Source organism: Cyprinus carpio, chromosome A25 (genome assembly GCF_018340385.1).
Source record: "Cyprinus carpio isolate SPL01 chromosome A25, ASM1834038v1, whole genome shotgun sequence".
Classification (NCBI taxonomy): Eukaryota; Metazoa; Chordata; class Actinopteri; order Cypriniformes; family Cyprinidae; genus Cyprinus; species Cyprinus carpio.
The window spans coordinates 6,820,930-6,834,588 of record NC_056596.1 but is presented as its reverse complement, the minus strand read 5'-3'; the positions used below and the strand labels follow the sequence as shown (position 1 = coordinate 6,834,588).

The 13,659-nt window shown below is 35.7% G+C and overlaps 1 protein-coding gene across 1 annotated transcript in view; it reads left to right on the top strand.

Annotated features, from left to right (window-relative positions):
• The window catches only part of LOC109113836 (zinc finger CCHC domain-containing protein 14-like), a 32,569-nt gene that overhangs the window by 10,810 nt on the left and 8,100 nt on the right, over positions 1–13,659 (top strand). The window contains exons 2-6 of the mRNA XM_042715166.1: positions 1,631–1,757; positions 11,471–11,541; positions 11,770–11,841; positions 12,128–12,213; positions 12,528–12,622. Coding sequence (XP_042571100.1) covers positions 1,631–1,757; positions 11,471–11,541; positions 11,770–11,841; positions 12,128–12,213; positions 12,528–12,622 — 451 coding nt within the window. The remainder of the gene's footprint in view (positions 1–1,630; positions 1,758–11,470; positions 11,542–11,769; positions 11,842–12,127; positions 12,214–12,527; positions 12,623–13,659) is intronic.

Sequence of the window (13,659 nt, the reverse complement as noted above, 5' to 3'; positions counted from 1 at the left end):
TTCTTCACTGTGTTTATTTTTAGGGCTGGGCGATATATCGCATGCGATTGTCAGGGGCATTTCGTCAGTAAAGCCGGTTCCCTGATTACTGCTAAATCGCCATCACCTGCTTTCAAATGGAGCGGCATTTAATATACAGAGCCGTAGATCGCTGACAAGCTACGCAATATCGCATTCATTATCGCAGATGAATCGCTTTTGATAATGATTTTTTTAATTTTATTTTTCATGTCCATTAGAAATGAGTGGTAACCATTGCATTTTAATCATGAATTGATCCAAAAAACAACAACAACAAACATTATACACACTTGTAGCATGTGCAATGTTTTGTTTAAATTAGACTGAATAATTTCAAACTTTGAAGCAAAAACAGAATGGTCTGACTTTAGCTTTGTGAAATTATACTACATAAAACACCTGCATGAAACCGAAACAGCAGATGGGCTGCATGAGACGCACATTCACTCTCTGACAGAAGGTGGCGCTTATGGGACAGCAGAGTTTACTTTGTTACTGCTGTACACAAAGCAGCACTGTACATATTAGCACTAGTTTAAATGCATTATACCAAGCCAAGATAAAAAGAAAACGGCATGTAAACTTTTTCCAAAACAGCCAGTTCCTCTCAGAAACACATCTATATAAAATTCAATATTTAGGATTTTCTTCCTATATTTTGCGCATCGTGAACAGTGATTTTGCTCTGTCTACTACTGTATTTTCTCCTCTTTGCATTCATCTTCAGCGTCGCTGGCCTCTGTTAATGGCCGTTTACAGACTAAATATAATACCATAATATTTCCACAGAAATTACATTTTTTTAAAAAATTATTGCGATGCAGTTTGTGTGCAAGCACGGAACAAAGATAGTCTGAAAAAAGTAAAAATAAAAAAATGCCCGGTTGATCAGTGCATTTCTACTCCACTGTATAAATTAAATATATATTAATCATTGTTAAAGCTACAAAGTTACACATTTTTGTGTGTATTTTTCCGTTCAAGAGAAAGAAAGACGCGAAAGAAACCCAACTCAGGGCTTGGGTGTCAGAGACGCAGCTCTCTTTTGCGTCTTGCTGGAATGCTTTTAAATTGCTTGATTTTTTTTTTAGTTAGTAAGGCTTAAAAACAGATACAAATGATAAACTTTTTGTGACGATGCGGCAGTGGCCAAATTGGGCAAGTGACAAATCCGTCAACTGTCCCAAGCATCTTTCACGCTAGCCCCGGGCCATCAGGCAGTCCTTATTTTCGAGCCCTGCTTAACCAAAAGTAAATCCATATGAAGTGAACTAAAGAAGCAGGCTTCTGTGCTGTCAAAGTGAATTAAATAAGACTCAACTGGCAAAGTGTGACAGCACTGACCAGACAATACACTTGTCCATGTTCAGTCTAGACAAGGGGTGGCGAACGTCTGTCCTGGAGAGCCGCAGCCCTGCAGAGTTTTGCTTCAACCCTAATCAAACACACCTGAACGAGCTAATCAAGGTCTGAAGGGTTACTAGAAAGCTACAGGCAGGTGAGTTTTAATTAGGGTTGGAGCTGAACTCTGCAGGGCTGTGGCTCTTCAGGACCGGAGTTAGCCACCCCTGGTCTAGACCTTTGTTTGACCTTTGACCTCTTTTTCCAGACTGTGCAACAGGAGGTCACAGGAGGTCAGACAGACGAAGGTTTGGGTCCTGAGATCATGCCACCGAGTCCATCACTTTTGAGCCAGGAAATGCCACTTAAAATGCATGTCGGAAAACCCAGCAAAGGTGAGTTCCACAAACACACACTACAATGTTATATGCAAAACAGGGTCAGTTGTCCTACAGCTTGAACGGTAGAGCTTGGTAAAAAATTGACGTTCTAATACAGAAGCTGGAACAAGAATGCACACGCTGAAATCTTTTTAACTGAAGTTTTATTCATGTGAGACAGCTGGTGGAGGATGTTTTCTGCCCTCTCCTCAGGTCTCTTCCAGCAGAGGAGGATGAATTAATCAGAGCGACACTTAGCTCGCAGAAAGAGATTACACTTGCAATGCTATTATTTTGCAATGTGCTTTTTTCATTTTTAGTTTATTTAAATATATTTTTATGTAGCTTAATAGAAATATATTTCTTTCTAATATAAATATATTTCTATGTTTTACTTTTTTCCAGTAATTTTGAATTTATTTTAGTTTATTTCAATTTGAAAAAAAAAAAAAATTTATTTATATTTTATTTCAGCTTAATTTAAATTACCAAAAATGATTTATAATACTTTTAGTTTTAGTTAACAATAACATGTAGCATATAGGGGTTTGGTCACTATTTTAGTGTTTAGCATATGCATTACAGTATGTGGGAAGATGATGGGGAAAAATGCATTAAATATCACATTTTGCCTGGCTGACAAACATTTTCAATGCAACAAAAACTGTTGTTAAAAAATTTAGACTGAATGGTTTGTAGCCAAATTCTTTTGTCTAAAAAGCCACATTCATTTTAAAACCATAAACCAAGCTGTAATGCATCAATCATCATTACTAAACGTGTTGTCCTTAATGTATTTTCAGTGTGCATGTTGTCTTGAATACTTGGTTCAATGACTTCAGGCAAGACAATTTACTTACTTGTATCTTATTCTTTTCCATAAATACATAATTAGATGGGTGAGGCTTTCGGCAGAAATCAAGCGTGGGATTTTGTTTTGCCAAGTGAAGCATCCTTCACATTAAAAAGTGCATCTCAGATTGTGGCAGATGAACAAACTAGATTAAACTGATACCAACACAGATCTACAAAGACTTAAAAAGCAATATCACACAAGCAGGATTACTAAATATAAAAGAAAACACTGAATAATATTGAGTAACTTACATTTCTGACAGATTATGGACAGCTGTTTTGTCTATTTTTTGCCTGGCTAACAATTATACTTTGATTGTAATGTTGCAAAGCATGAAACCGATTCACTTCTAGTGTTTTAGCATTGTATTTTTGGATCTGAAATACAGATTTCTGATCATTTGCTGGTGCACTCTATGTGAACTCTGTATCTTATCATGGACAGACTGTAAACACATCTTTTATTTGAGTTCCCAAAGTTTGCATTCTCAACTAGTGGAACATGAGAGTGGTTGCCTCGTGTTGATGGAAAATCTTGGCCAGGCCCTTTTCCAGAGTGATTTCTTGGTTTGTGTGTAAGTGAAAGACTGTGTAGTTTTCTATTTTAATCCTGAGGAGAATATTAGAGAAGCAACCTAGTATGTCTTACCCAGATTCACATGTCCACACATGTTTTGCTAGGGATGTGTGCTATCATTTCTTGAGTTCTTGAGATCTCTGTTGTGAGCATAAGTGTGTATTTTTAGTACTGTTTTGTCTTGCTGTTGGCTCAGGCAGCAAAAGCACCAGATGTCATATTCACACACTGAGTCCACAAACTGCTCTTTTATCAGAAAGACACACATTTTAGAGTGTCATGCATATTCTCTGTTTATCTCAGTGTTTTATTCCTGTTTAATCAGCATACTGTATTTCTACATTTTTACATTTCGTCACCTTGGAATTCTAAGGTTTATCTGCATTCTGAGCAGTTTCAAGGTTATTAAGATTTTGTATTTCATATAATGATATGGGTTAGGGGGAACAAGTCTCTTTCGGACATCAGTCCCAAAATGTACACACCTTAAAAAAAAAAAAAAAAATTCACAATAATGTAAATACGTTTTCACAGAATAAGATGTGAATAACTAAATTTCGACAAAAATGGCAGATAGAACCTTCAGGTGACAATTTTTCAAAGAAAAATATACTTGACCATGCAGTCACAATGCTAGGGTGTTGCTGAGTAGTTGCTAGGGCCTTCTGGTTGGTTGCTAGGTGGTTATGACGCTATTTTATCTAGAAGTGGCATACACAGGACTAGGCGTGTCACTTAAGAAGTCAATTATAATTTTTTTAATACCAAAATAAAAACAAATCAACAGCTGTTCAATTAAATAAAATGAAAACAGTATAATTAATGTTTAAAATGGTTTAAAAGTAATTTGTTTATAATGTCTAGTTATTTGTCAATAAATACATTTATTTACATTTAAAAATATTCTATATTTAAAAGAATATATATACATATATACACTGTTTATACACCTTTAATTCATTTATTTTCATGCACACACATCTAATTTTTGTAAACTATACAATAACTATACATTTTTTAAATATGAATTACAATCATTTTAAACCTTAATTAAATAAAAAGTTAACTCCGATTACATAAAAACAGAAAACTGATTTTATAATTTTTATTTTGTGCATTCCAAGTAATATCAGTCAAACTGCAGTTGGGTTGTTTTAATTAAATAATAATAACTCAATAAATACTGGTAACTTACAAAATTACAGTTCATTGAAAATATTTTTTTTTTCTTTTTTTATATTAAAAGTATTTTATTTATTTATTTTTTAGCAAAAGCAGTTAACTCCAGCAGTCCTTTTTTGGCACAAGCAGATAACAATTGGTTAATCTTTGTAATCTCCTCAGCTGACAATGTAGATGCTTGACAAACTTTTTTGTTGTGATTGCATGCAATTCAGGAAGCTTTTCCCTCTCCACTGTAACATGCTGATTTAACAAGGTTCTTTGAAAAAGTTTCAGTTTTTATTTTCCTATTATGCTCCGAAGAAGATATCACGGGTTCATCCAGTTAAATATATATATATATATATATATATATATATATATATATATATATGCAAAAGCTCAGTGATAAACTAAGATGCCTGCAGCTAAAGATATGGTTGGATGCGTATTCTTATGACCTCAGAGCAATGGGGGTTGAATTGCTGCATACATTGCATATATATATACCATAACATAATGGAAATGTGCATTCAGGAAGGGTTTTGTGCTCAGTGGGTGTGCTGGAGGCACTGGCCATTCGAATCAAGTGATGTTTGACTGGACGCAGCAGGTCGGACAGAGCAGAGACAGGCTTTTGTTTTGTCTGCTGGTAATTTAATGCTGCTTCACTACATTACCTCATGGGCTTCACCGCATGCCTTCAGCACAAGCCTTAGCCATCCGTCAACACCCTCACACACACATGCATTGATTAGCAAAACAAATCACAAGGCTTCATTTACGCATGTAAATGTAAGAAATATTTATTGGCTTTAATCTAACATACTCAAACTATGAGGTCTATATGTACGAGTCAGATCAAAAATGGTTGAAACAGCTGTTCTTTAGAGGGGCACTGCACAGGATCTCACAATGATAACAAAGACATTTTCCAAGCCCTTTGAAATTCCCTGAAGTTCTGCTGAGTTTGGCTGTTTGGTGAGTTAATATTGAAATGGATGTGCATGCATCCATGACTCTCGATCTGCTTGTCTGTTTTTGTGTGTATGTCTGTGTGTTGAGATGTCATTGTGTTTGTATGTGTGTAGTATAATGCTTGGTGGGTAACTAGAGCTGTAAGAATGGTAGAAATCCTTGGATTAGCTGGCCTGGCATCAGATTTGCAGCAACTGCAAGCCCTGGGGCATCTGAAGTATACAGAGCGTAGAGAGTAAGGTATGTGTATGTGAGTGTATTAAAAAAGTACAGAAATGTGTGTGAGAGACAGGTTTGTTTGTGTTTAAATGCAATGAGAAATTAAAGCAGAATTCAAAAGAGCATTATCATAAATGTACTTTAAAGGAGTAGTTCACCCTAAAATGAACATTTGCTGAAAATTTACTCACTATCAGGTCATCCAAGATGTAGATGAGTTTGTTTCTTCATCAGAACAGATTTGGAGAAATGTAGCATTACGTCACTTGCTCACCAATGGATCCTCTGCAGTGAATGGGTGCCAAGAATGAGACTCTCAGAATGAGAGTCCAAACAGCTGATAAAAACATCACAGTAATCTACAAGTAATCCATATGACTCCAGTCCATCAGTTAACGTCTTGTAAAGTAGAAAGCTGCATGGTTCCAACCATTATTAGGATGTTTTTCACTTTTAAACGTTGAAACTGTCTAAAATGGCTCAAATACGAGTTCTCTGTTAGGGGTGGGCGATCTGTCGATTTTATATTGTGATCGATGTTGAAGGCATCTACGATCTACTTTTCAAGTGAACCATGGAGATCATGATTTTTTATGTCCTCATAATAATGTTAAAACTACAGCAGTGATTGTCTGTTAATGACTGTGGCTGGTCAAATTATATCACGCATCTCTATCATGTGTCTTTCATGCATGGTGATGTAACATCCAAATCAGTCCAATCATGCAATGTGACTGTCGTAAAATGCAGTCTACTGTGGGACATGCTTTATTTTAAAAAGAGTTATTAAAAGCGCATTAACTACATAAGAGACTGCTCTCCATGTGCGTTCTGTGCATGTGCTCAGACGGAGCTAACACGAACAAGAAAAGTATGTGGAGTTTCAGGCACGCGCATAGGCCTAAATGGTCTACGTATGTCAAAATGTCTGTCTTGGCAAATATTTACATAAAGACAGTCAGTTATGTCTTAAGTGAACATAAACAATCAGGAAAGAAATCAGATGCGTGTCAGTATATTAGATCTGTGCATTCAGTCTTAGAGACAGCAGCCTAATAAACCTACTAGAGTTGTGACGTTCGCGAACGAACCGATTCTTTTGAACGGCTCATAAACATGAACGATGGGAGCCGAGTCGCGGCTGGAGGGGAGCCGGTCTTTCTGTCGTTCTTTTTTTCCTATGAGTGTTTCACACAGATGCACACAAATGAGCTCCTCCGCGAGACAGAACAGTTATAGGGGGAGGGGCGCACCCAGCGCAGGCCAACCCTTTATAGCGTGATGATATTAGTTATTAGTTGTGCACGCATCGCCCTATTTGCAAAGTTTACAGTAGTAATAGTATGTAGTATGTAGACATTTCCATTTTATTTATTCTAATTTTATCTACTTTAAATATTTTTTGTTTTCTATCAAAATGTTCTTGTGTGATAACAATGTTCTTGTGTGGAAGTGTTTGTTGTAAAAGCTGTTTTGCACAGAAATTCATTGCAGCCGGCTTTGTTTTTGATGTTTATTTGTGAGTAGGTATTGTATGAATAACATAAGTCAACGTAGCTTTACACACACACACACACACACACACACACACACACACACACACACACACACACACACACACACACACACACACACACACACACACACATACACACACACACACACACACACTTTGTACTAAAGGTAAATCCAAAATAGTGATGTCACTGTCTAAGCAGAGGGATTTGTGCAACCCTATGGAATATAGTCCACACATGACAAATGAGTTAATAATCAATATTTCAGAATAATTCAAACTCAGATATTGGTGTGTGATATCTGAGTTTTAATTATTTGACTACAAATCTCATCTCATCATTCCTCCCAGTGATTATTTCCAGGATAAACTGAGATGCCCCCAAGCTGGCTTCTTAAAACTGACTAAATATTTAAAAAGAGCCAAAAGAACGGCTCTTTGAAAGGAACGGATCGCGAAGATCCGGATCCCCTCAAAGAGCCATAAATCCCATCACTAAAACCTACTGCTGTCTGTGTCATTAATGTTAATCTAACAACAAAAGACAGAGACAATCACTCACTGCTCTTGAATGAATCACTTTATAATTTTAATAAGAAGCAATGTATGTTTGATTCATACAGTGATGCAGTGTTTTAAAGTTTAACTCAAATAGAATAAGTACTAAAATAGGTAAGTCATAGGCATGTTCCACTCTGTATATTAATAGTACATCTCAAAATTGGGAAGATCACAATTCAGATTGTGGATTGTGATTTTTTTGTGACAAGATCGTGATGTGATATTTTGGGAAGATTGCCCACCCCTATTCTCTATCCATAATACTGGTTTGTCCAGTGAAAAAGTTATCTCATCTGAATCAGTAGAGAAATATGTACAGATAGAGTAACATTTGGAAAACAACCCAAAACAATTCTAAACAAGTATTTGTGTGGATTTTGATGTGGGAGGAAAACGGGGACTTTGTGTTATGACGAACTAAGTGTTATTATGGATTATGGATTTTTTTTTAAAAAACATGCAGCTTTTCACTTTATGAGACGTTAATTAATGGATTGGAGTCGTGTGGATTACTTGTGGATTATTGTGATGTTTTAACAACTGTTTAGACTCTCATTCTGACGGCACCCATTCACTGCAGAGGATCCACTGGTGAGCAAGTGATGTAATGAAGAAACAAATCTGTCCAATGAAGAAACAAACTAAATTTGGAAGGCTTGAGGGTGATGATAATTTTCAGCTAATTTTCATTTTTAGGTGAACTATTCCTTGAAAACTAAAATCCCATTCAGTGCCTGTGATACTTTTATATTATTTTTTTCATGATACTGATCATTTATTTTGACATTTGTTGAATACTGTAACTAAAATTTGTTGTGCCCTTGCCTGGGGCACCTACATGAAAGACTTAGGCTGATGATTGATGGGGCAACTTTTTTAAGCAATGTTGCTGTCAACAGGCAACCAGGTGAGACACAGGGCCCACGACCGATTTAAAGTATCCAGATAGAAATGTGTTACATGTTCTCAATGGAAAAGTGCCCAAGCAGCATCGCTCAAAAAAAGCTGCCTGGCAAAATTGCTCAAATGGTGCCCCGTGTATCATCAGCCTTAGACCTTCTAGATAAATCAACAGTACTTCAGATATACTTTCTGATTTAATAAGAGAATTAAAACTACAGAGATTGTGATCCTGTTCAGCTTTGGTACATAAAATGAAAAAAACATAATTTACACAACTGAACCAATCCAAATAGTTCTTTTGTATGGTACGATTGAGTGCAGTAGTATTACGGAAACCAATCCTGGAGATTTCTAAGAAAATATCAAGTTCCTCCTCCTGAGTCATGACTTTTCATGAGTGATTTCAGGATGCTTGAATTAGCCTGACAGGATGTTGACTTTGAATTGGAATGACGGGAAGAGGAAATTACTCATTTGCAATTCAAAGAAATTCAACACCATCACTCGAACGTTTTGTGACAAATATTTTTCTTTAATATTTATAATAGGTTTTTCCTTAGCAGATTACACATATTTCTCCAAGCTAAGATACATTTCTCTGAGCACCAGATGTCCATCATATCGTTTTCAGACTTTATTAAACTAATTATTGACATTTGGGTGAATTGGATCATTCTGGAAAATGAAATATATAATTTATATGAATTTCTTTGTTAGTGTAAGTATTTGGTTAGTTTAAATTAGTTGAACAAATAGAGCATGATATACAGTACACTACCATCCAAAAGTTCTGGGTTGTATATTATTATAAAGTAAAACAACTGTTATTAAAACCATTTTGCCTTTCTGTGTCTTTGTTCGTAGGCACTGTGTCATTGTTGTCTCAAACCACTTTACAAATCTCTTCCTCCTCTGGTGGTGACCTCTCTCTGGGTTTGTGGTTCACTTTCACTCCGTGGCGCGCACACACACACACACACAAATAAAAACACACAGTGTAATGAGGGGTTTGGTGGGTGGTTTGGGAGGAGCAGGCAGGCATCTCTCTTTGCTAAAGGGAAAGGCCTCCTCCTCTCCGGAACATTCCAGATGAGCTCACACTTGCCTGCTGGAGATGAGGAAAGAGAAGAGGCTGTTAAAGAGCTTTAAAGTCAGTGTGTCAGTGCACCACTAAAAAAGAAAACAAGGAAATTCTGTGATCATTGACTAACCTTCAAGACACTCCAAAACTGTATGACTTACTATTTTTTCTAGACCATTTATTTATTTATTTTTATAATTTTTTTGGTTATAGTAGTTGCTTGATCTTCGCGTTTATTAAAAAAAAATGGCTAAAATATTTCGATATCATGCATTAAACTCACAGAATTCCATTCAGCCTTCTTTCTCTCTTTACACACACACACACACTACAGGAAGTGCTGACTCTGCAGGGTATATTTAACACGTTCACCCATGTTTACGGTGAGCAGACTCCGGATGTGTTTCTGCTCACTCCTGTGGGTGCGCGTGGGTGCAAATGAACACACTTCAGCTGGACTCTTGAGACAGACTTACTGTATATGAATGTCACATACACTACCGTTCAAAAGTTTGGGGTTGGTAAGATTTTTCAAGAATGTTTTTAAAAGAGGTCTCTTAAACAAACAAACAAAAAAGATCTAATACTAATATAGTCTTTTATCCCTCCTTATTTTCAGTGCTCTTGCACTTTTGTACTTCATCTCAAAGCGGTACAGTCGTTGGTTTTCCATCAAAATATGTTGTGAAATGAAGTGCCGGGAGGCTCAAATTCTCACTTCTCGGGTATTTCCTTTTAGGTAAATATGCTCAAATGAGTTCTAACCTGCCAGAAACCGTCTGAGTGGTTATTAAGTTCTGGAGGATTTTCTCAGATACTCCTCTCCTATTATAGAATCCAAACAGTCTGTGATAATACTACCATAATACATTTTGGAGAATATGTATCTAATTCTTATTCAAGGCTTGGGGAGTGAATGTAACTCGTTAAGTTATTTGGGGTAAATGCAACTTTGTTTTTTTGTCTGGAATGCAAAAGTGGAACAATCCAGCGTTTTAAGGCAAATCTTTATAGCGAGTATATACAAGAAATATTTCTTATATTATCAGTGTTGAAAACAATTGTGCTGCTTTATATGTTTGTGGAAACCATGATAATTTTTTTCAGGATTCTTTGATGAATAGTAAGTAGGGCTGTGCGATATTGAAGAAAAATGCGATATGCGATATGATATTGCTTTATGTGTGTGAAATCAATTTCAATTATATTTAAAAAATATTTAAAAACTAAAAATTATATAACCAATGATATGTTTCACATTCTTTCTTATGAAATAATATGTTGCGTGTCTTATTCTGCTTAAGAAGCCACATCATCTCACAGAGGGATTTTATTTCAAACACTCGACTGACGTTATGAAGTGAGTTTGGAGTAAAAACATTAAATGTTGTCTTTTGTTGGACAAGAGGTTCATAAATGCTTCTCATGTTTGGAAGATGTTTGACGCGTGTTGCTTTTTCAAATGCAAGTTATAAGCAACTCAAACTTGCAGTGCTTTCAGACGGAGCAGCATTTACTACTGCTTGTGCGTGTGCTTTTTTGTGTGTGTCAGACAGAACTAGACCGCAACGAGTTGTTTTCTGTGACTTATTGCACTTTTTTAACTCTTTTTTTTTAACATCAAGCAAGTCACGTAAGTAAATTTTCGCAACATTTAGAAGTAGCCTATTGTTAAAATAATTCAGATATCACATGCTATTGCTATATGCGTATCACGATATGTACATTTGCGATATTTTGATAATTTCGATATATCGTGCAGCCCTAAAATTAAGTAAAAGAAAACAGTGAAATAGATTTTTTTGTAACAATGTAAAAGTCTTCTGTAAACCAGCCGATTTAAATCTCTATACCTATGGTATATGTCTTTTTTTCAGTGTATGTTGAAAGAATTGAATTAAGAGGAGTTACACCCAAATCAGACAAATCAACAGAATACGTCCTGGAGGTGAGTTTCATGTCAGTTTCCAGTACAGTCTTACAAAAATCTGAAAATTTGAACAAAATCTCCTTCATATTATATCTTTATGTATTGTTTTTTTTAATTGTATTTCCATAAAAAGCAGGTATTTTCAGTAGTTATGTCATATTTTTACAGAACAATTGTAGCCAAAATGTAAAATGTACTTGTATTATGTTTGTCATACTTTTCTCATAACTTTTCTCTTGGTCAAAGGCCTTGTGGTCAGACTGCACTTTGTCGACTGTCAGCAAAACCCCTCAGGAAGTGGTGGAGTTCATCTCCCAGGTGAGTGACAGTCATGTGTGTTGCATTTCATGAATGTGAGAAAGGTTGAGCTAGTGTGTTAAGATGAAAAGTCTTAAAAATAAACTACTGAAGTGGTCTGTAATAAATGTTAACATTTCCATTCATCTCAATTTGTCAACTGCTACTGGACTCAATGGAAAGTTGTGTAGTCGAAAAATGATTTGACTGTGTAGAATAATCAGTGCTGAGATGTTGTTCATTGATGAGTGCTGACAATTTGTAATGCTACGAAACCATGCCGTGTCTCTGCTGTCTCTCTCTCCAGCTCTCTCAGCTGTTTCCTGATGAATGTCTGGAGAAACTTCTGCCCCAAATGCCTGGACTTGATTCCACTCATGAACTAGATCCTCGGTATCGCTGCTTATGAATCCTAACACAAAATGTGCAAACTGATACATGAATTCCCAGTTATACCATGTTTTTACTAGGGCTGGGTTATAAATTGAGCATTTACAAAATATTTGTAGACAGACTGTTTTAAAATTAATTTGCTGATTTGCATTTTTTTATGTATTAAACATATATGTTGGGAAATGTTTAATTAATATTGTCATATATATAAAATTATCCAAATATTTATTTTGTTAGATCACCCAGACTTTGTTTTTGCTATATCAATACCTAATAAAAATTTAATTAAATTGAATTTTTCCTCAACTCCACAGATGCTTGACCTCTCTTCCGCCTCAAGTTCTCAAACATGAAAAAGTCAGTTTCTTCTTTAGCACTTCGTCTGCACCTCAGCTCCCTACTAGCACAAGTAAGCCCCTTATTCCTCTCTCGCAATGGGTCATCCCTCACGCATCACCATAGACGTTTGTTTCTGGACCAAACCAACTTTTGGGGAAATGGGAAGTTTGTTTCAGCTCAGTGGGGATTTGATTTGACCTGCTTGTGCTGGGAGGCTTCAGAAGTGACCTCATCTTGGGAAACTATTAATAGGCCGAAAGGCCACTAGAACCTAGATGTGTGTCTGTGATGTTATTTGTAGTGGTGGGGGAAGGGACGGAAACCCCCTTGGATAGAAATAAGCACAAAATTCTTATTACTTGATAATTTGTATTGTAGGTAGTTATTGCCGCTGTATTTTTCAGTCAAAATTTATTTTTTTAGCCATCAAATACAATAAGAGAGGGCTCTGCAATAAACAAACACATTCTTGTGTGCACTATTATTATTAATATTAGTTGTTTACAACTCAATAGCCTGTAATTGGAATAACATCAGTGCAAATGGTCCGTCTGGAGCAGAGCTGGGACTGTACCACTTTTATAGTTTTGAGACATCAGTTTCAAATTGGGCTCATGGGGGGAAAGAAGTGTAAATGTAAGTGAGGATGAGATAAATCATGATAAGAGGGAAAAAATAAAAAAGAGTCTGGTCGTTTTATTTGAAAATATCAGAATAAGATTTAATTGAAGTTCACAAAACCAAAACATACTTCACCTCAAAATCAAAGGGAGAAATAAGAAATAACATTTTGCCTAAAGAAGCCTGAGACATTTATTTATATTTAGCATTTTAACATTATTTTTATGACATAACCCTCTCCTCCAGTTCTCATTAAAAGAAAATCTCCATTATTACTGCATTATGAACAACCTATTAATGAATTTGGTTGGGTGGTGGGGGGGTTATCTTTAATTGTCTGGAAAATATATTCAGTTTTTAAAATTTTAATGATCCTTATTTTTTAAATAAATAAAACAATTGTAAATGAATTAAAAAAAATAAAATAAAAAAAACTTTCAATTTAAAGAAATCTTAATGGTCCTAAGCAGGAGTCATTTTGTTTAT